Source organism: Ctenopharyngodon idella, chromosome 5 (assembly GCF_019924925.1).
Source record: "Ctenopharyngodon idella isolate HZGC_01 chromosome 5, HZGC01, whole genome shotgun sequence".
NCBI classification, from domain to species: domain Eukaryota; kingdom Metazoa; phylum Chordata; class Actinopteri; order Cypriniformes; family Xenocyprididae; genus Ctenopharyngodon; species Ctenopharyngodon idella.
The window spans coordinates 29573501-29596560 of NC_067224.1; the positions used below are offsets into that span (position 1 = coordinate 29573501).

At 37.3% G+C, this 23060-nt stretch overlaps 3 protein-coding genes and 1 long non-coding RNA gene across 5 annotated transcripts in view; 2 read left to right on the forward strand and 2 right to left on the reverse strand.

The window, feature by feature from the left end:
• LOC127512570 (uncharacterized) overlaps positions 1-17581 on the forward strand; it is a 64991-nt gene extending 47410 nt beyond the window's left edge. Inside the window, exon 7 of the long non-coding RNA XR_007930216.1 lies at positions 16883-17581. This is a non-coding gene — a long non-coding RNA (uncharacterized LOC127512570). The remainder of the gene's footprint in view (positions 1-16882) is intronic.
• On the reverse strand, positions 990-13575 carry bco2a (beta-carotene oxygenase 2a). The gene is made up of 13 exons (XM_051893594.1): positions 13119-13575; positions 12316-12369; positions 11357-11537; positions 10795-11003; positions 7029-7144; positions 6847-6949; positions 6622-6750; positions 6228-6388; positions 5826-5993; positions 5413-5550; positions 3865-4047; positions 3587-3697; positions 990-3408 (listed from the first exon to the last, which is right to left on the reverse strand). Exons 1-13 carry the CDS (start codon positions 13159-13161, stop codon positions 3292-3294), a joined length of 1713 nt encoding a protein of 570 aa, XP_051749554.1. The 5' UTR covers positions 13162-13575; the 3' UTR covers positions 990-3291.
• On the reverse strand, positions 14337-19597 carry sdhda (succinate dehydrogenase complex, subunit D, integral membrane protein a). 2 transcript variants are annotated; one of them, XM_051893596.1, is made up of 5 exons: positions 19461-19597; positions 18864-18993; positions 18555-18656; positions 15353-15503; positions 14337-15195 (listed from the first exon to the last, which is right to left on the reverse strand). In XM_051893596.1, the coding sequence occupies exons 2-5, from the start codon at positions 18910-18912 to the stop codon at positions 15030-15032; spliced, it is 468 nt and encodes a 155-aa protein (XP_051749556.1). In that variant the 5' UTR covers positions 18913-18993; positions 19461-19597; the 3' UTR covers positions 14337-15029. The 2 variants fall into 2 exon arrangements, with proteins under 2 accessions (XP_051749556.1, XP_051749555.1); XM_051893595.1 differs by lacking the exon at positions 19461-19597 and having other exon boundaries at positions 18864-19011.
• On the forward strand, positions 19588-20269 carry timm8b (translocase of inner mitochondrial membrane 8 homolog B (yeast)). Its single transcript, XM_051893597.1, has 2 exons — positions 19588-19707; positions 19794-20269. Exons 1-2 carry the CDS (start codon positions 19588-19590, stop codon positions 19959-19961), a joined length of 288 nt encoding a protein of 95 aa, XP_051749557.1. The 3' UTR covers positions 19962-20269.
• The last annotated feature ends 2791 nt before the right edge of the window (positions 20270-23060 follow it).

Below are 23060 nucleotides of genomic sequence, written 5' to 3' on the forward strand. Positions count from 1 at the left end.
TGACCACCACCTGGTTAGTGTATTGATTTACGTCCCAACACTGCTTTCGATAATTCATTCATTCATTCATTCACTCAGTCAATCCTTTTCTATTTTAGTTAATTCTAAGTTTTTCTTTTTCTTACACTCTTAATAATAAAGGTTCTAAAAGGATGGTTCCCCAAAGAACCTTTCAGTGAACAGTTCTTAAAAGAGCCATTTTTTTTTAAATATGAAGAGGATTTTAATCATCTGAAGAATGTTTTTCCAATTTAAAGTACCTTTTGTGTAGTGGAAATGTTCCATGAATGTTAAGGTTCTTTGTGGAACCATCGAAAGACGAGTGTGTACCACCGCACCAACATTAAATGCATTTGTCTACAACAAAAGCTGAAGTGTGGATGTGTAGCATCAGTGTCTCTGCTTGCTACCAGTCAGAACAGTGTTTAAACCCAAAAAGAGAGTGATGGAAAGATGCAGGGACAAACAACCCATGCTGTGTCTCTCACACAAACACACATACAGATACAGGGACAATAACAGCACTGTGTACGGGGAAAGAAGATCCGGCAGGTCGAGATACCACAGGAGAGCAGTGCCTCTGTCTGTCTGCATCTGCTCCGCTCTGCCTGCTGTTTGATGTGCAGGGATTAGGGGAAATCTGAGAGCTCCCAATTTAGCCGAGCCACGGAGATATTCATATGCAAGAGAACATACACTCACACGTTGCACACATGTCTCTATATGAACTGAATGAATGCACTATTGGTTAATGAAAGTATCTCAAATATATAGTTTGTTGTATAGAATGAATGTATATGGTTGTTTTTACGTCAGGCTTATGACTGAGCTCGGGCGTACCTGCTATGAGTGTCTGCTGCTCCCTAGTGGACAAGAAAAGTATAGCTATCCGTCTCTCTGTAGGATGCACATGTCGTCAAGATTACCTTATCAAACGTGTAATAGAATGTGAAATGATGTGGAAAAAACTGGACACTTTCCCGTATTGCTTGCTTTGTGAATGTTTTTATAAAAGTGGACTGAATTAAACCATGCAGCAGATAGCATACAAAATATTGTGTGAAAATATTTATCACAGTAATTATCAAGTTACAAATGAGAAATTTTAAAACAAAAAAACAATACATAATAAATGGAACAAATTTAACTTATATAAAGTTAAAAAGTAAAAGGCGTAAAACACAAGAGAAGCAGTCTTTGCAAAGAGGTAGAAAGTTGATACAATATGATGATGATAATCTTGTCATTTAACCGAAATGATAATTATGCTTTATGGCACTTCTGGGTTTTACCTTTTTTTATTTACAAAAACTGTTCTGCCTTAAGGTGCAATATGTAATATTTTATGTCCGCTAGAGGCCTATTCAAAACAAAGGCGTAGCGAAATCTTGGGACATGTGGTCTTCACATCACAGCCGGTGGAAACAATCGGGATAGGACTCGGGAAGAAATCATGTTCATGGATGCGATTATTAACGTTACTGTAGTATGAAGCAGAGCAGGACCGAGTGTTGTGGGAGCTGAACGAGGCCGCTGGAGCGATTGCACAACACACGCCTCAAGAGCAGCGGAACTTTTATTATGCCACAGTCGCCGGCGCTGCTTCCGCTTTTCCGGTCATGAGTATGAGGTAACACAGCTCTGTTTATCATATTAGATTCATTTGAGTGTGCTGAAAATTATGTTATAACGTTACTTTGTGTGTTCGCTCGGCGGCTGCTGTGAGACACTTGTTGCACACTGCAGTAAGATAGATCGATTTTAGAATATCATAATAATAAATTCTGGATGGCTTGTGTTGATAAATAGCATGCAATTAATTTTAAAACGTATTGTATGATGGAGAAAATTCTGTATTACTGTTACTAAAATAAAGCTGCATCTGATTATGTTAGCCACTTGACAAAATAGTGTTTTTCTCTGAGGCATGGTAAAGCATGGTACTCACAAAAAATTAGATTTAAACAGTAAGACTAAACGTGTTGAGCTTTATAACAACAATTCGTTTTCTGTCTATAAACGTAACCAAACAGTTGTTCCCTTGTCTATTAAAACATGTAATATATTAAAGCATCTTTGTTATTTCCATGGTTTTTACTAAATTAATCCGGAAACTGAGGGGAACGCGGGTATGACGAATTGACAGGCGACTCCTCACACGTCCCGGAGCAAAATTGCAATTTTCTCACGATTTACAAATAGTTGCAAACATTTGGGATATTTTAAGTACTCAAGTGAACAAAATATATAACACGGGCTTAGTGGTTTTTGGATATTTTACTGCTAAATTATTACATATTGCACCTTTCGGAGTTACATTCAATGAAATGAACTTGTTTTCTTATTTAAGGATGGAGGTATGAAAATCCTAACAGCAAATATTAACCAGAAGAGAAGAGCCTTGTATAATAAAACACACAATTCATAACTGATGCTATATTAAGCAAATAAAATCAGTTGCAAACATTGCAAAGGTGTCATATTGTGGTATAAACATACAGTCCACAATTTAAAAAATAAAAACAGAAGAAGAGAAAATAAATGTATTGAGAAATCAAATATGTATCAAAACTGTGTGAGCTTTCAACACTATCATCTTGCTGATTTTAATAGGGTCATATTTTTTAAAGTATTTATCACCATAGTGTTTAGTAAATGTTTCTTGCACCAAAAAACATAATTTAGTGTTACATTACCATTCTCTTTCTGATCCAGGATTAAACAAGCTGGGGGTTTTTTTCTGCATATAAAGTTCTCTTTGCAAAGCCTGTATTACATTCTGACAAGTCTAAAAAACAATCCACTCATTCTAAAGCTGGAGCCAGAGACAACACAATGTTTGCAGCTCCCCATCTTATTATTCTTATTGTTAAATACAAACAATAGCATCTTCTGCTGCTGTTTAGAAATGATAGTATCTGTTCTACTTCCTCCTTATTACATAACACCAAATAGGCATCAGTAATGTGTAAGCTGTTTTTGCGACTTTGTTTCAGTAAATGGTCTTATTTTAATTAAAGTTGTAAAATTGTTAATTCAAATTTAAAGTCTTGTTTGTTGTATTTTAGTTAAGGTCGAATTTCTCACAGAGAACTAACTAGTTTATAAAGTATGTGTTGTTCTTTTTTAAAAATATGAGATCAATCCGTGGAGGATCTCTTTGGACTAATTTGATAGAAATATTATTCTGTTAGTCTCTTGCTTTCAACAGTAGAAGCTAAGTGGTGTATTGACCATTTTGAAGAGCTACTTGTCATTTGTTGTTATTTCGTTGGAGAGGTACCAGGAGCTTCATGCACTGGAATTGAAGACTCCATGGAATCCATAAGGAATGTTGACAGGCACTTCAGCTCTTCCCAGCTCTTCAAACGCTTTGGCATCTAGGACTAATAGAAATGTACGCTTATCCTGCAGGGAGAAGAGAAAGAATGGGTTAAGACAAAAGATGCATTTATAATAGATGTAATACAATTTCTCAACTGACTTTTCTCAACATGTTTCACTTTCTAAACAGGTGAAGTATAGAGCTTATGTCTCTTCTTAAATATATATATATATATATATTTTTAACGAACATTCAGGGTACCTTAACTGGTGTGATGATTACAGACAGGATGACTCCATCGTCCTCTTCCTCAGCATTGGGTGAAGGAATGAAGACAGGCTCTGATGGGTAGAGATCAGGTTGGCGCCATACCTGTAAATGAATTCATGTATGAAACATACAAACACTCTTAACATTGTGTGCCAAATGGACAAGAAAAATTTTACTACTGTCATATATTACATTTTTTGGGCTTTTTGATCATTGTACGTATCAGTCATAGTCCCAGGTTAGTAGCTATGGTCATAATTTGACCTCACCTTGAAACGTTTGCTCTCCAGATCCATCTTAATTAAGGAGTCACCCACTAGGTGGCGGAAGCCACAACCATAGTAGTATCTATAAGGTTTGGTGTTATATTTGGCGTAGTTAATATGGGGAAACTCCAAGCCACCATAGTCTTTCAGGTCTTCACCATGGAGGTCCTCAAATGTGCAAAACACCTGAGAGAGAGACATTATGTAGTCCTAAAAGAGCTGAAGACTCTCCAACACACAAATGCACATTTTGTGTCGTAAATCAATCAAATCTAGAGCAAAAAAAAAAAAAAAAAATTCAAAGGCCTCTACGTAAAGGGTTAGTTCACCAAAAATGAAATTTCTGTCATTAATTACTCACCCTCATGTCGTTCCACACCTGTAAGACCTTCGTTCATCTTATGAACACAAATTAACATTTTTGATTAAATCCGAGAGCTCTCTGACTCGTCCATAGACAGCTATTTAACCACCACTTTCAAGTTCCAGAAAGGCACTAAAGATATTGTTAAAATAGTCGACGTGACTACAGTGGTTCAACGTTATTTTATGAAGCGACGAGAATACTTTTTGTGCGCAAAAACGAAACAAAAATAACTTTATTCAACAATATCTTCTTTTCTGTGTCATTCACCTATGCTATTTATGTTCAGTGCTTCCAGGTTCTACATCAGAACGTCTGCTCAGTATAACGCATGTGATGCTAACGCAGGAGGCGGCCAATAATGACTCTGCATTCTGACATAGAACCTGGAAGCGCTGGATGTAAATAGCTATTTTAAGACAATTTTAACGATGTCTTTAGTAACTTTTCTGGACCTTGAAAGTGGTGGTTAAATTGCTGTCTATGGAGGAGTCAGAGAGCTCTCGGATTTCTTCAAAAATATTTTAATTTGTGTTCCGAAGATGAACAAAGGTCTTACAGGTGTGGAACAACATGAGGGTGAGTAATTAATGACAGAATTTTCATTTTTGGGTCAACTAACCCTTTAATACACCAAGTCTAAGTGCTGTAAGTTATACTACTGTTCAAAAATTTGGGGTTGGTAAGATTTTAAAATTTTTTAAAAGAAGTCTCTTAGGCTCACCAAGGCTGCATTTATTTGATCAAAAATACAGTAAAACAGTAATATTGTGAAATATTACAATTGAAATTTCCTATTTTAATACATTTTAAAATGTAAAAATGCTGAATATTTAGCAGTCATTACTCAAATGCTCAAGAAACATTTCTTATTATCAATGTTAAGATGGCTGTGCTGCTTAATATTTTTTGTGAAAACCGTGATACATTCTTAGAGGAATAGAAAATTCAAAACATTATAAATGTCTTTACTGTCACTTAATCAATTTAAAGTGTCCTTGCTGAATAAAAATACTGACCCCAAACTTTTGAACTATGCTATATGTGCCAGTGGAAAGGCTTGCAAATATAAGCAACGCTATAAACAATACTACAGACCAAATTCCTTGAAGTGCTTTGAAGAATAAACAGTTTTGAATGAGCAGATAACACACATAGTGCTGGTGTAACCAGCACAAAGACGACACCTGGTTTTTAGTACGGCAGACAGCGGTGGCAGTGCTGTCAGGCCGTGTGTTGAGATTCTTTTCCAGTGGTGTTTCACTGTTGATGTTGAGAGGAAGCACAAAACGACGGGGAAGCGGTCGGCACATGGTGTTATACATCTGACAGAAAAAAAGAGAGTGGCAGGACAAATGCGAATGTCATTTATGTCATAATAATAATAATATACGGCATAAATTGCATAATACTAATACTACTACTACTAATAATAGCAATAGTATTGTTAACAATATATTTTTGTAATAATACACATGGTGTTATACAGTACAGACAAAATGTAATTTATGCTATACTACTACTACTACTAATAATAATAATAATTAGTAGTAGTAGTATTAATATAGACAGAGAAAGATAGTTTAAGGAAGAACATAACCTCATCCAGTCCCTCTCCTGATTGACGCAGGTTCTGGATGAGGAAGTTGTTTATAGCCTGGCCGTCGTCAGAGCAGCACATGTCTAACATGAGGAATCCATCCTGCTCAAAAGCATTGATCTGATGGAAGGTGGATAAGGCCTTGGTGTAGTACTTCACTGGCAACTCCTGCAGAGAGATGCAGAGTAGTTGGCTAAATTGTTAAAGAAGTCTTTGATAATTTGTCCCCTCAAATGTTATCTTATAATGTTTTTAGGTTCTCCATCAGCTTTCACTGAACTATGTGAAACACTATCAGTGAACAAATATAGAATAACCTTAAAAGAGAAACCACAGGAAGTCCACTTGCTCCTAATTGTTCTCAGTGCCTCTGTGAGACTGTTGTCATGATTGTTGCCTCACCTTTCCAGTTTGTTTGTCAATCAGGTGGAATATGGTTTCCTGGTTGGGTTCCCAGTAAACACCTTCATTTAGCGATTTCCCCCTAAGTTTACCAGTCACTATCTTAAACAGATCCATCTTAATGGGCTGCTCGATGAACACTACATAGTTCTCTGACATGCCTGAAAGGTTCAGGAAAATAAAAAGGTTTTTCAGTACTGCACATTCATATGATCGCTCCATTCAGACTATATGATTACACTATTCAGAGTGCCTAGCAATAAAATTACACATGACTTTATTACATACAGTGGCTGTGCAATAAAATTACACATGATAGTCATTCTTGAATGACTACCTGTCTGTCTAGGAGATCTGAAGATAACACACATGACAGATTTTCTTCTTCACTCACCAAAGCTGTGATAATAGGAGGGTTTGGATTTGTCAAGAGGGGTGATAGAGCATAAAATCTTGGCTCCCTCTAGAGTATCCTTTGGACTGTCTCTTTCTGGGGGCACCCTGATGATGTTATAGAAAGCCCCTATAAAACAGATCAAAACGCAAAATCATGCCTCCTAAATCCTCCTAAGGTGATATTGCACTTGGTCAACACATAAGGAGAAGACTGGAATCTAACCTTTGTTTCCGTATGAGTTGCCCATGTTGTAAGCTGTGCCATCTGGATCAATGTGTGGATGAGCAGTAGCACCATTCACAGCTATGAACTTGCTCCAGTCCACCTACAAATAATCATCCTTTTTAAATTAGACATGACTGTTTGGTCTAGGTTGGTGACTATAAGCTGGTTATTCTTCATACCTTCTGTTTGGACTCCAGAGTATCTGGATCCACTCTGTGCATGTAGTTTGTCTCTGTGCTGACATAATAGTCACCCTTGTATTTAACAAAGTTGACACTGGCATTATCTGTTGGCTCTGGAATTAGAGAGAGGAAAATAAGTGTAACAAATACCTTTTATTTGTACTTTGAGGCCAAAATGGATTTGAAACCTTTGTTCTTAACCTTTTTGACTCTAAGGACCCTAATATTCAAAGATATTTCTTCTGTAATTTTGACAATGCTGCTTGTTTTCAGACTTTTTTTTTTATTAACAGAAACTGGGATTATTGATTATAGGCTATTAAAGGTACACTAACTTTTTTGTTCAAAATTAACAACATTGAATGAGTCAATACATCATCAAAAATGTGTTTTTATAAACTTAAATATTTTAGACCTGACGGGATGGTTTTTGCAGGAATACGTCACTCGCCCATGCGTCAGGTTGTCACAACGAGCGAGAAAGGTTGACATGGAGCACGCTAAATCTTGAACCTCGGCGAAAAAACGCAGAACAGAGGAGAGTCTGCTAGCATAAAGAGAACGCGACAGAGCTCGTAATACAACGATAATCAACATTGGCTTTTCGGAGATGGCGAGAACGAGGAATTTGAAATGTTGTAAAAGTGATGCGGAGATGACGTTTTATTACTCAACAGGTGAGTAAGATATTTTTTGCCATATGTAGTAGCTCTCTCATTGTAAAGCATTATCTGTTGTGAAACGTAATTTCATTAAAGGAACAATATGTAAATTTTTGCTGCTAGAGGTTGCTTATTCAAAACAAAGGCGTAGCTTGATGACGCCTTGATTTCGCGGAACCATTGGAGGTGTTGTCTTCACGTCTGCAGGTGGAATGGAATCGGAACGGGACTCGGGCAGAAATCATGTTCATGGAGGAGACTGTTAACGTTACTGTAGTATGAAGCAGAGCAGGGCTGAGTGCTGTGTGAGCAGAAACAAGGCCGCTGAAGCAATTGCTAATGAGATACGAGCGTGACACGTCTCAAGAGCAGCAGAACTTTTATTATGCCACAGTCTCCGCTTCCGCTTCTTCAGGTCAAGTGTATGTGGTGTAACGCAGCGTTAGATCGATATTAGGCATGGTAAAACATGGTACTCACTGTATCAAGAAAATGAGATTTAAACAATAGGACTTACTGTGTTGATCTATATAACATGATTAGTTTTCTGTTGATGAATGTATCCATCCAAACAGTTGCTCACTTGTCTAATACAACACATAATACACTGCTCAAAAAAATTAAAGGAACACTTCTTAATCAGAGAATAGCATCAAGTCAGTTAAACTCGTGGGATATTGATCTGTTCAGTTAAGTAGCAGAGGGGGTTGTTAATCAGTTTCAGCTGCTTTGGTGTTAATGAAATTAACAACAGGTGCACTAGATGGGCAACGAGACGACCCCCAAAACAGGAATGGTTTTACATTTGGAGGCCACTGACATTTTTTTCTCTACTAATCTTTTGACTGTTTTTCACTAGTTTTGCATTTGGCTAGGGTCAGTGTCAGTACTGGTAGCATGAGGCAATACCTGGACCCTACAGAGGTTGCACAGGCAGTCCAACTCCTCCAGGATGGCACATTAATACGTGCCATTGCCAGAAGGTTTGCTGTGTCTCCCAGCACAGTCTTAAGAGCATGGAGGAGATTCCAGGAGACAGGCAGTTACTCTAGGAGAGCTGGACAGGGCCGTAGAAAGTCCTTAACCCATCAGCAGGACCGGTATCTGCTCTTTTGTGCAAGGAGGAACAGGATTAGCACTGCCAGAGCCCTACAAAATGACCTCCAGCAGGCCACTGGTGTGAATGTCTCTGACCAAACAATCAGAAACAGACTTCATGAGGGTGGCCTGAGGGCCCAACGTCCTCTTGTGGGCCCTGTGCTCACTGCCCGGCACCGTGGAGCTCGATTGGCATTTGCCATTAAACGCCAGAATTGGAAGGTCCGCCACTGGCGCCCTGTGCTTTTCACAGATGAGAGCAGGTTCACCCTGAGCACATAACAGACGTGAAGGGGTCTGGAGAAGCCATGGAGAACATTATGCTGCCTGTAACATCGTTCAGCATGACCGTTTGGTGGTGGGTCAGTGATGATCTGGGGAGGCATATCCATGGAGGGACGTACAGACCTCTACAAGCTAGACAATGGCACCCTGACTGCCATTAGGTATCGGGATGAAATCCTTGGACCCATTGTCAGACCCTACGCTGGTGCAGGGGGTCCTGGGTTCCTCCTGGTGCACGACAATGTGGCCTCATGTGGCGGGAGTATGCAGGCAGTTCCTGGAGGATGAAGGAATTGATACCATTGAATGGCCCCCACACTCGCCTGACCTAAACCCAATAGAACACCTCTGGGACACTGTTTTGGTCCATCCGACGCCACCAGGTTGCACCTCAGACTGTTCAGGAGCTCAGTGATGCCCTGGTCCAGATCTGAGAGGAAATACCCCAGGACACCATCCGTCATCTAATTAGGAGCATGCCCCGACGTTGTCAGGGATGCATACAAGCACGTGGGGGCCATAAAAACTACTGAGTACCATTTTGAGTTGCTGCAATGAAATTTCAGCAAAATGGACTAGCCTCCTGCATCACTTTTTCACTTTGATTTTCGGGGTGTCTTTGAATTCAGTCCTCTGTAGGTTGATAATTTTCATTTCCATCAAATGATGTGGCATCCTTTCATTCCAAACACATTACCCAGTCCATATCAGTATAGATATCCAGCATGATATTTTTCCCCATTTAGATCTGATGTGTTTTCAAAGTGTTCCGTTCATTTTTTTGAGCAGTGTATATTAAAGCGTCTTTGGCGTTTCCATGGTTTCTACAAAATTAAACCAGAAACCGAGGGTAGCGCAGGTATAATGTCATTGATAGGCAACGCATGAACACGGTCCATGTCCTTGTAAAAATTGCTTATTTCTCTGGATTTAAACATTCTTGGAAACATTTGAGATAATGTAAATACACAAGTCAATAAAATATGTAACATTGTTCTAGTGGTTTTTGGATATTTTAATCCAAAAATCTTATATGTTGTGCCTTCAAGGGTTGTTGTAGCGCTGTGCTGGAATTTATTTTACCATTAATGGGTATCTATTAATGGGCACAGTAACGTCTTCAGCAAGTCAGCTTGAGATCCTTTCCATCTAAACTGGTTATATCTCTTAAATGTAGGGTAGGCAATTTGTTTTCTAAACACTTTTTGTTATACTTGTTGAAACTCTCTTCACATCCTGATAGCAATCAATAATAGAAGTGGCCTAAATAATAATACATATATATATGCTGTGGAAGTCTCAGGACCAAACAAGTTATAGTGTCAGAACATTCTGCCAACTCCATTTCAACACTTCAATAGTAGAGTCACTTTAGTTAATCTTAATTGAGTGCTTATGGCGTCTGATTTAAATGTGTTCTCATGATTACAGACATAGAGTTGTTTGTCCAGGACAAACTTTAGACACACTTGGACGCTTCCACTAACCACTCCTGTTGTGCTCTTGAGCAAGGCCCTCCAAATACATGCCTCTTTACTCTTTCAGAAACAGAAAGAGCTTTTTATAACCTGTTTAAAAACAGTTAGCTATTGATGATGTTTAAATTTTCTAAACCAATTGAGATCCGTTTCCCCAGTCAACACAGCTATTAAACCTCCTTACTATCATTCACTCACATATTCACCATCTACTGTACACCACTGTAAATGAATACGTACTTATCTCAAATCTGGACAGGAAGCGTTGAAAAAAGTTCTTGCAGGGATCAGGTAGAGCCAAAGTGCCAAACTCTGACACCATGATGCGGTTCCTCTCGCTGTTCTGCTTATACGAGTCGCTACGCAGAAAACGGCTTCTGTATGTCACCTGACCATCCTCGATCTGAAAGCGATGCATCAAGGCCATGCCATCAAACCAGTGGTTATAGCTGAGGAAACATTTACATGAGCAAACATGAGCTTGAATATGCATGTATGCAGAGTTTGAATGACATATTATCATTGTGATCAAACAAATCACAAATCGAACTTTAGAATAACAGCTTTGTGTGAAAGGCTTCCATTAGTTGTCCCTAATTTGGTCACTATACCTCCACCATTGCATATCCCAAATTACAGAACCACCCTTCCATATGCCATTAGCTTTATAGCCAGTTGCTAATTGCAAACCATAGAAACAGAGATTAGTTAATTTCTCTTACTATTCCTCACATTCCAGTGATGTTCTTCTTGTAAGATAAAATAAATCACCATATATTAACAGTAGAATTGCCATACTCACTGTTGATTCCCAAACTCAAACTTTCCCGGACCATTCCGCAGCAGACTCCCATGGATCCAGGTTGGGATGGTGCCTTTAACTGTGGTGGGGATGGGCTCAGGTGTCTCCTCTACCGAACTTACCAAGGGAGTGATGTTTGGCAGCCCATGTACTTTTGTTAAGTATGTTTTCTGAGCAGCAGCTGGAAAAATCACAAACTGTGATTTCCATGATATACAAAATCTTATCATTTGGCAAGTTGACAGAACATCAACTATTGAAAACTATTCATAAAAAAAGTCGTAAATAATGTTATAAAGATACACTTAAGAATACAAAGGTTCTAAAATTTTAATCATATAATTAAAATGTAATTTTTTTATGGAGTACTGTCACTTTTATATAGAGTGTCTCAGCAATCCAAACTGCAAGGTTAGCTAAGCCTGAGTTATGTTATATTATATAGCCATAGTAAGTAACCGATTTGCAGACAACTTTGCTCTGACCATTACTATTTAGGTCTGCTGAAAGAACAAAGGATTAAAGTAAACAAATGACAGAGCTGAAATGGCAGAGAGTCAGCGATATTACAAAGAGAAGTATTACCTTTACAAAAACTGTCCTTCTCTACATGCTCACATGTATTGTGATACACTAATGCATAAATAATGAAGCAACTACATGGACATGCAGAGACGTTTCTTTCAGAGAATTCAAAGTTGTTAGAAACATACAATTAAAAATGAATTAAATTCAGTTATTCATAAGTAAGCTGTGTCTGGATCTAAATTTAAACCTATAACATTCAAAAGCCATCAGACTCAAAGTATATCTCACCCTCTCCCATATGAATACACAGACATGCACCCTCATACATTCCAGCCACAAATGCTAACAATCACAAAGCCTGTGTGCAGTAGCGTACAACATAAATTTAAACTTGCAGATGTGCATCCATGCAGAAGAGCTCTCAGTCTTACCAATTTTTTGAGGCTTTATGTAGGACATCCTGTAGAGAGATGCGAGGCTGCACCCTTGATCAGAACAGAGGATGAAGAAGATTTTATGACAAATTGTAGAGCAATAAAAATTATGTGCATGCAGAAGGGAGAAGACAAGCTTTCTTTATGTAAGGCGGATCTTTTGCCAGCTCTGTTACGTCACACGGGAGGGGAGGGCTGTGTGCGCCGCGTGTGAGAGAAATGACAAGGCTGAATTAAATATTAACTGAGCAGCTTTTAAGAGAGGACTTGTATAACACTACAAAATGCACTTAAACAGTTATATTTATCTGAAGAAAGGTGCTTATAGTACAGGGTTCATATGCATTGATCACGTGGAGCATTAAGCATTATGTAACCATGTGCAACACATCATAGTTGTTGTGGTTATTGTTAATTATGTAAATATATAATGTCATATAGACTTAAAACGATTGATACAAATAATAAAATTAGCCACTTTTTACAATAAGCTAATAAATACTGTATTTGGTTCAGACTGAGATCTCCCAAAACCAAATCACTCAACTGGTCTAGTGGTTCTTGTTTTACATACAACAGATTTTTTTTTTTTTTTTTACTTTCTATCACTATTTACATTTAGGCAATGCTAAATGCAAGTGCTAAATGTTTTATACTTATTATCTTTGTTTTACATACTCTGTGTTTGTACGTTTGTCTGGATTTCAGTTTAACTGGCAACACAAGCTAATGGTCACAGCTCTTGGTTACAACAACAAAGTTATGATAAAATGCAGAGATAATCAATAATAAAATCTTACCTTTGCTAGTCCTAAATGCATTTTTAAGCACACTTGTCTGCATGATTATCGCATATACAAGAGAATGTCGTTCAGTAGCTTAAAATTCTTATTTACACTCGACAGAGCAGTATGACCCACTTTACATACAGTACACTTTAACCCTAATAAACTGCTTTACTTCCTGGTTACATCATTCTTTGCCTCACTGTTTTCTTATGCCTTCAACTGATTTATTGTTTTGAGACTGTGAAGTATTACTATGCACAACATTCTTATGAAAGTCCATATTTATGTTTATAATGACAAGATATCTGCTGTGAATATCTGTCAAATCAAAGATTATGGGAGAACTATGTGATATTTGTATATTTTTGAACATATGGTCCAGAGGCCAGGTTCGCTTACAGCCTTCTTTAGAAAGTATTACAAGTATTATAAGTATTTCATTATAATCAATAAAAACAGTAGGTAAGATTGATCTTACAAGGAATTTGACTTTGGCAATGGACAGACGTTCATTCACTCTATATCAGACTCTACAGGTCTTAGTGCTTATATTGTGTTTTTTTTTTATTACTTTTTGTGGTCACTGTAGGTCTGCGACTGTTGTCAACTGACACTGTCATCAGTTCACTTGTTACATGTCTTATGGCTCTAGAAGAACTATACAAACATAAATGTTATATTGTTTTGTTTTTTCCCTAATGAATAAGATAAATGTTATGACATGTTTTGATCATGGCTTACTACACTACCAGTGTTCATGGGGTTATAAGTATGGAGCTTCCTAGTTAAATGCAACCAAACTAACTAAAGAACTTTGATTACAAATGCAATAGCCAAAATAAATAAAAATGTCTTCCCCATGTCCACAACAGTCTGGAATCATTATTTACCTTTTACTTGTATACAGTGAAAAGATCAAGGTCTTACTGGCTTTTCAGAGAGGTGCCCAGCCATATACAAATCAATCTTACAAAACATATTTGTTGTGAAACATGGAATCTGTGAGTGGCTCCATCTTAGTTACTGGTGCCAAGTAAAAAAAAAAAAAAAAAAAGGTCAAATATCAAACTCCAATAATTTTAATTTTTACTATCATATATTTGTACTGCTGATTCCCACTGCTAAGGAAAAGTATAAGACAGTCCAATAATTTAGCATAATAATAACATGTTTTTTTTTCCCCTCCATTTGGGGTAAGTCACCATGAATCAACAAAAATCAAAGCAGTAATGAATCTTAGCAGTTTATTCACTGTACAATAAACTTATTGTGTATTTGCTCTTATAGCATCTTAATAGTTTAAGGAGACTTTATTGTCATGCTTCAGGTAACCAATACACAAATGTATACACAAGTAAATTTCTTGGTTTTAATGCATATAAACAGATGTGACCTGCACATACAATGTGACTATGATCATACATTCCCAATAAAACTGAAAAACACTGACCTCTGCTGGAGACCAACAATAACTGCTGAAATAATAAACACTTAGAAAGCATAGAGTCCTAAACATACACATTGCTTATGTTCTCATATACCAATAAGAAAAACTAATTATCAACAACCATGGTGGTCATCTGAAATGCTCAGTAATTAGAGGCCATCACCAAAGCAATATCTTTTTTCATTTCACATTTTTCTTCATTTAGAAGACTAACAACTAAAATGTCTTTGTAAAATATAATGACAAATATTATTCAAACATGTAACATACTGCATGTTAAGTTTCAAACTGGACTCTAACTGCATTTTAACACAATAATCAACTCACCATGGCACATGTGCTATTGGTGATGACAGTAAAAGTGATTTTATTTTATTTTATTTTTTATTTGAAGGCATGTTACCTGTTCAAAACACTGGGACAAGTACCTAAAACAGTGATAAATCCTTCAAAGTCAGTCAGTTCTGGGCAAATAATTAAATTTGCCAGAGCAGGGCAACTGCCTTGCAGAGGCCAACATCATGGTAATTGAAATAGCAGAGACCAAACAATGTTGCTGTGGAGAGCATAAAAACGCCAGCTTTAGCCAGCTTCATCTTAGCATCACCATGGACATAGTCGGTTAGGACTTGACCAATCCCCCTGCAGAAGGAGAAAAACACATAAAGAGTGTAGTTTAAATACATAACCTCACTGATAAATGAGGTGCCTCATTATAATCCACTTTCAATAAAACACCTAATACAACAAGCATAATAGAGCAGGGCTCTTCAGATACACGAGTGAGACGCGCACTTACCAGTGTCCGTGCAGTGTGAGAGCTGCAGCAATAGAGTAATCCACTACTGGACCAGGACACAGGTATGCAGCAGGAACCATGCCTAGCAGAGCTATACTCAATACCCGTTCACCTGTCCAGTGCTTGGAGGCTGCCCTTGAACTTAAGACAGCTGAAAAACAATTTGAAAATTTCATTTAATTTGTTAATGTCCAATTGTGTATGCAAAGTAAGAGAGTTCAAAGCTGTGTTTGAAATCGCCCCCTATACCCTCATTTACTATTCCCTACATTACTCCACTAATATAGTCCACTTGAAGGAGTGATTGAAAACAAGTGAGTGAATTCGGCTGCCGCTTTTGCATAGTTTGTGCTTGCTGTTTAAAGGTAGGGTAGGCAAATTCAGAGATGCTAGCAATAGCTTTGAAAGCATTAGATTCCACCCTCCCTTCAGAGCACTCTCTCCATAGCCACCACTTCTCCAAAACACATGAACGTGCACAGCCAGAGCAGAGTCCGCAAAGTATCACGAGAGACGGCGTTAAATTACCTCGTTTCAAAGCACATAACATTACAATAATATTGAACGTAAACAACTTACAGAGCTCTGACTTGTACCAACTGACTGATGCAGATTCATTTCTGCGTTGATAGTGTTGCCAGAGAAATGCATAAATCCAAGTCTGAGGACGTGAAAATGGCATGAATGGCATGAACGCAGCATCAGGAGGAACTGTAAAATGCGGCTGCTGTTTGTTTGCAGCATTCAGTGACTGTGCGTCTACAACTCTGCATAGCCTCATCATGGAACGCATTGATGACATGTGATGTCACCACGAGCAGGGTGCGCAGAAGTACATGTTGACAGGCAGGTAGGACATTGTTGGACAAACATTTTTTTAGCCTGAGACTTCCACAGAAGACATGTACATTTTTTTTAATATTTAGACCACTTCTATTATTGATTGCTATCAGAATACAAAGAGAGTTTCAACCAGAATAACAAAAAGTGTTTATGATAAAAATTGCCTACCCTACTTTTAATAATCATTTGAAACTTAGCAAACTGGCAGCTCTAGTAGCAATGAAAAGATTTATCATGAACTCTGTCATGGAAACTAGCATGTAGGCCTATAAACTTTATATAAAAAGGAAAACCTTCAAATAAAAAGGAATTTACCTCAGCTCTACCCTCCCAGTGCATTATGGGTATTCTCTAGCCGTTGCACCGTAGATCATTTGTAGGAATGCGTCCGAAAACTTGACAGCTGACTTGTTGCTTTGCTGCACTATCTGGCAATGACTTTGCAGGCAGCATTTGCGCACAAAGGTACCTCACGAAACTGATTTCGGACAGACTTCTCAGGCAGCTTAACAGTTTAATGATCTACGGCAAAATAGAGAGAGCTTTGACTAAGCAAATATTTAATTACTACAATAGTAATTTCTCGCAAGAAATGACATCAAAAGTGGAAAACGTTGGTCAGAAATGTACATTTACACACAAACTGACCACCAACTGCAACTTTCAGACACCATCTGTCTTTTTTAGCTTAACTGTTACGGATTGGAACGCACAGGATTGTGGGATATCAAAGGCAGCGAAGGATTCATCTATGCTGCCTTCAAAAATCGAACAGATGAAAGTATCTCAGGAGACAAGAAGTGAAGTAAACATTGGATTTGGACGTGCCTTGATGCCTTCCTACAGTACCTTGGAATGCATCCTCCGAAGGTAGCATTTTTATGATTTCAAACGTCCACTCGTTATTGCAGTGCATTATGGGATTGAATTAGTGCACTCAATATCGTCCACTATGGTTTTGAACACCACTACAAATGGCTGTCCCATCAAATAGTGCCCTATTTAAGGGTATAGGGCCGGGGGTGATTTCGGACACAGCCCAAGAAACAGCGTCTTCACTTTAGCACAAAAGGAAATTCAGTTTTTATACTACTAATACTGACTACTAATGTTGCCTACAAACACACACTGCATTTTTGATGATTTAACTGAGGTTTAAATGTCAATGTCCTCATTTCAATCTTAATTTTACAAAAATACTAAAATATCCTTTAGTTAAAAAATGTAAATGTATTAAAATCCTGTAAAATCATTTTTATTGAATGTGCAGTTCAGACAACAGTTCATTGTTAATGTAGCACTATTGTTGCAACAATGTTAACACTTTAGAATACTGCTTAGTAATGAATAACTACACAGGAACAAACAAGTAATGCAATATTACCATTCTAGTAACTACTATTAACTAGTAACTCTGATTAATAAATTAGTAAGTAATAGCAATCAGTTGAATGAGGTAGTTCACTAGTATTAGATAATCAGTAACTACTATTTTTTTTCATACCTCCCAGAGGACTAGTAAGAACTATTATATATAGGTTCATAATTATTGAGAGTAATGCACAATGTATAATTAATTCTAAAGTGAAGATCATGGTAACCAACTAGTAATGACTCAAGTATTACGAAATCATTCAGAAGGAATTACTTATTATTTGGATCAGTATTAAAGTGAAAAGCATGATAACACCCTAGTAATGACTGAAGTCACTGTAAGCTTTTGAGGTTTTTGTACGGTTTGGCATAGTAGTGTTACTACTACTTCATTCTAAAGGAATTACTGGCCATTTGGAACTAAAATCAAGATCATGGTAACACTCTAGTAATGACTCAAGTATTACTAAATGTATCAGAAGCAATTACTATCCAAAACCTATACAAAAACCTCAAAAGTTCACAATGACTTAAGTAATTACTAGAGAGTTATCATGCTTTTCACTTAAAATACTGTTCCAAATAATAAGTAACTCCTACTGAAGGATTTACATGAGTCACATTACTAGTGGGTTACCATGTTCTTCACTTTAGAATTAATTATACATTATGCATTATTCACATTAATTATGAATCTGTATAGTAGTTCTTACTAGTCCTCTGGGAGGTATGAAAAACTAGTAGTTATTGATTAGCTAATAGTGAACTACCTCATTCAACTGAGCACTTTTACTTACTAATTAGTTATTCAGAGTTTCTTGATAGTTAATTGCAGTTACTAGAATGTTAATATTGTGTTACTCATTTGTTTCTGTGTAGTTATTCAGAACATTATTCTAAAGTCTTACCTTATAAATGGATCAGAAAATGGCTAGAAAACTCTGGTTACATTCTTGAACTTATTTTATCAGTCATCATCGCTCACTTGAGTGTGATGAAGCTGCGTGGATCTTCCCTGCAGCCGAACGAAAAGGCTCTACATCTCGATTCTTCTGACGAGACAGGTGTGTGTTGCAGAGAAGCACAGCTGCATATAATATATTATAACGTTACATAAAAAAATATTACAGTATACATTGTACAAATATCAGCAACTTAAAAGCCAAAAAATGTTCTGTCACTAATAGCTATGTGATGCTAATATATGAATATGTGTTAACATGACAACAGCCTCTTGTGTAATATTATAACTCATAATAATTCACCCGGATAAAATGTTCAAATGTGGACTTACGTCTTATTCCTCTTTGGCAGACAGTGCTCAAACGAATCAAGCTCGCCATGATTGTTTAACTACAAGCTGTTTCTGTAATTTCATGAGTCGTTTTTTTCACTATAACTACTCGATTACGCCGTCTATCGCTCTGGGGTACAGTAGGCAAACAACACACACACACACACACACACACACACACAAATAAATAAATTACATAATATAAAATTGAATAAAGAAATAATTAAAAACAGATGGCAAATTTTCAACATCTTAAAGTAAAAAAGGCATTTTCTTTTATATTTATGACTGTAAAAATATGAAAAGTGTCTCTTTTCAAAGAGTCACCATAAATTTTTTTTTTTTGCCTAATAGAGAAGTTTCGGAATAAGTTCCTTTTTACAAAAACAGAAAATTCAATCCACAACACTGCAATAAACACAATTCCAAAAAATGTATGGATTGTTTCTTCAAGTGATGACAAACTGACAAACTGTGTGAAATACTTCTAATAAACTCTGCAAGTTTATAATTTAATCTTTTAATTTTAAAAGGATGTCCAACATATTTTTGGGAATAAGAGATTTTTGTTAAAGCCAGAATTCTTTGAATTTTAACCTTGTCATGACGTCATATCTCTGCGGCGGAAGTAGTTCCCTTTACGTCCATGCCTGTCAGCGATCGCAGTTGCTTGCTTTATCCTTCACATTTTCCTGTGAATATAATCTCTAAGTAGAGTCTTGCAATGGCTGATTTTAATTCTAGTTTTGATATGCCGTCAGTTAGTTCATCTGAAAACGCCGAATCTGCGGAGCTCCAGCGTCTGATTGCAGTGGAGCAGCAGAAGGCTCAGTTTCAAGCGCAGGTTGGTAACTCTTCTGTACCGCTTTACTCTCATTCAACTCCAGTGTTAGTGGCAGGTTTTAACAGTGTTTAACGCTCTATTCATAGGTTCACAACTTTACGGATGTTTGCTGGGATAAGTGCATGGACAAACCGAGCTCTAAGTTGGATTCACGAACTGAGACTTGTCTCGTTAGCTGTGTGGAGCGTTTCATCGACACGACGCTCTCAATCACCAACCGCTTTACGCAGATGGTCCAGAAGGGCGCGCACTGATTGAAGGACACCGTCCTCAAGGACAAGTAGAACATATTCTTTATGTTTCTGGTGTACGTTCTGGAGACTGTTTTACTGCTCTTTAAGGGTCGGATTAACCCTTTTCCTCTGTCGGAATTTTTTTTTTCCAAAGCCCATCCTCATAATGTTTATGATATGTGCATAGCTGATCTATTAATCAGCCTGCAACGAACGATTACGTTTGCTGGAAATTATCAGTACTGGCAGTTTCCAGTCACTACCCACATCTGTAAACCTGACTGGCTTGATTGTGACTTTAAATAAATTATACATTTCAAATGAATAAAGTGAATGATCTGTTTTGCAAATGAACAAAAATATCTGTGAGCTGTTTTTGTCTAAAAGAAGGGCTTTGAAAGCTTTATTTTGTTGGAAATCACTGTATATTGGCACCGCATCATTATCCAATATTGGACATTTATCGGCTAATACTACCTGTTTGAAAATTTAGATCATCTAGTTTTTCTAATGTCCCAATGAAATCCAAATTGACCATTCTTATTTTTTTTATAGAGTGTTGCAGCATTTATTATTATAAATGATTAACCTTGAACGTCATTTGTCCTTGTAATCTTTGAACAAAATAACTTCCCGACTACTTGAGGGACTTCTCTTTGCTGATGATGTGTTTATTGGCACAGAGGCAGGACGATCTGTCACACATGAGATCACAGCGATAACAACAACAATCCAGTCAATTCCCCATGGACAAAATCAAGTCCTTCCCTGCATCTTTTCTTGTTCAAGCCTTTTACTCGGATATACGTCACAATAGGGAAGACTATTGAAACTTCCGTTTCATGGCGACTTTTAATAGTTATAATCTATTTATAATGTTCAGATCCCTTAATTTACTTGTAGCATGAAAGTTATGTAGTTGTAGTGTTTACGTTTCCTTTTTTTTTTTGTAGCAAAGCAGTAATAATCCATTTATTGGTTATCGACCATAACATGAAGCATACTTATCACCTTATTTGTATTTTAAAGTTAGTGTATGCCCTGAATGATTTTTGTAAAAACATCTTTTTGTTTATATTTTTGACATTAAGCAGTGATAAACATCAAAAAGTAACAAAATGGTGATGATAATGACAACCCAGTTACCTGTTCAACTGATGTTTTATGTTGAAGGGAATCTAACTCTTGTGATTGATGTCATAATTTCATAATACTAAAATGTGACATAAATGGTCAAGATCCTCATTGCAGCATGACTTTGTTGGTGTTGCTTGCCAAATACTTTCCTATACAGAAATTGTCTTTGTTTTTCATCAGCAGTCTATTAGACAGACAATGGCACAGGATAATAAAAAAGCTCATAATTACACACTAACTCTTCCAAAGCTAAAATCAGTTTAATCAGACTCTGGTCTACTCTAAAACCCCAAATCTGGTTTTGCCTTCTAATCCAAAACAATACCATATTGTAAGAGGACTCCATACAGCAGGATTAGTCTTAGGGCAGCAGAGGTCTGCTTCTTGGCTTTGAGGCGATGCCCTTCTTTGTTGTTTAGTGTGCTCAGTACAAAGTGGCCTTTGATAGACCTGTGTGTGTAAATCTTGCAGGCAGGGCTTCTTTCAGCCGTTCTAATTAAAGTCAGGAAGCAGATAGGTTAGCTTAGCGCTCTAACTTGATTATCAGAGCATACAGGAAGCCTTCAGGGTCCTCAAACAGAGCCTTTGATGCTTTGAAGGAAACGACTAGACACTGTACCAAACACACTGTGTGTGTGTGTGTGTGTGTGTGTGTGTGTGTGTGTGTGTGTGTGTGTGTGAGTACACACACTTGGAACAAAAAATCTTAATATTAAACAATAGCAAAACTATATTCTAAGATCCATACATTATATGGGATTAGATTTATAATTTGGCTTTATAATTGTTATTATTTAGTTGGTAACAGTGTGACACTATAGTTTTTAATATTAAATGGACACCATTGTAAGTAATTAATCTTTACTCAACCAGGAAAATATGTACGGCAACAGAAAAGGTTCTGTTGAGATTATTGTTCAGACTTATTTAAAGGTGCAATGTGTAAATTTTAGGAGGATCTACTGACAGAAATGCAATATAATATACATAACTGTTTTCAGTGGTGTATAAAGACCTTAAATAATGAATCGTTATGTTTTTATAACCTTAGAATGAGCCATTTCTATGTATAGTACATATACCGCGGGTCCCCTTATATGTTAAGTCACCATTTTGCGCCGGCATGTTTCTACAGTAGCCCTAAACGGACAAACTGCTCTACAGAGCGTGTTTGCTTGACTAGCTACTCTCTGCTGTCTCAGGCTGAATCCCAAATGGCACACTTGCACTTTCGGTCTTGTGGACTTACAATGGCTGCCACGTGCGCGTGTCCGTTAAGTCCACGAGACCGTAGGGTGTCCCATTCATCATTTTAGGTTTCAGAAGTGTGCTCGCGAGCGCCCCCTTTGCGGCCGCTATGCGCCCTCGATGCGCACTTCAGCTGAGCCCACAAGTCTGTGAGCTACGCAGAGGACTTTACCCGGCAGTCAAAGCGGCATTACGTCACGAAAGTGCGGACTCAGAGGAAGACCGTGAGGGTTTAGGGTGCCATTTGGGATTCAGCCTCAGATGACGACATATTTGTCCTGTGCTGGCCACCGTAGCTTCTCTATATTGTAATTCGCAACCTCACCGCTAGATGCCACTAGAATTTACACACTGCACCTTTAAAAAAACACTCAAACACTCAAAAGCTCTGAATTCACAGGCATTTTTGTATTATTTAACTATTTATCAAATTATTATTATTATGTATTTTAGCATTCAAACATAAAATCGGATAAAACAGAAATGTCAAATACGAAAACAATGTATTTGTAGTTAGGTTTTTAATGTCCTGATTATTAGGTTTTTTGGCCCTTTTTCTGAAAGCAATGTGATGAGTGGAAAAAGAACGGAATCAGGAAATGCAATAAGTAGGATTCAAACTTGTGCTTCTGACATCATCATTATTTTAGTTAGTAGTAGTTTTTGTTATTATTAAAGGTGTCTTTCATTATTCAAAGCATATATGATCAAATATTAACCATGCAAAAGATCAAT

What these genes read in the sequence shown, in the direction of transcription:
- bco2a (XM_051893594.1), bottom strand. Translation starts at nt 13,161, where the DNA reads ATGCAGACAAGTGTGCTTAAAAATGCATTTAGGACTAGCAAAG. An exon ending in TTGACAAACAAACTGGAAAG is followed by an intron (nt 5,994 to 6,227) that starts GTGAGGCAACAA and finishes ATCTCTCTGCAG; the next exon opens with GAGTTGCCAGTGAAGTACTA. An exon ending in TCTGCCGTACTAAAAACCAG is followed by an intron (nt 4,048 to 5,412) that starts GTGTCGTCTTTG and finishes TCTCTCTCTCAG; the next exon opens with GTGTTTTGCACATTTGAGGA.
- sdhda (XM_051893596.1), bottom strand. Translation starts at nt 18,912, where the DNA reads ATGGCGAGCTTGATTCGTTTGAGCACTGTCTGCCAAAGAGGAATAAGA. An exon ending in CTGCCAAAGAGGAATAAGAC is followed by an intron (nt 18,657 to 18,863) that starts GTAAGTCCACAT and finishes TATTATATGCAG; the next exon opens with CTGTGCTTCTCTGCAACACA. An exon ending in CGCAGCTTCATCACACTCAA is followed by an intron (nt 15,504 to 18,554) that starts GTGAGCGATGAT and finishes ATTGTTTTTCAG; the next exon opens with CTGTCTTAAGTTCAAGGGCA.
- timm8b (XM_051893597.1), top strand. Translation starts at nt 19,588, where the DNA reads ATGGCTGATTTTAATTCTAGTTTTGATATGCCGTCAGTTAGTTCATCT. An exon ending in AGGCTCAGTTTCAAGCGCAG is followed by an intron (nt 19,708 to 19,793) that starts GTTGGTAACTCT and finishes CTCTATTCATAG; the next exon opens with GTTCACAACTTTACGGATGT.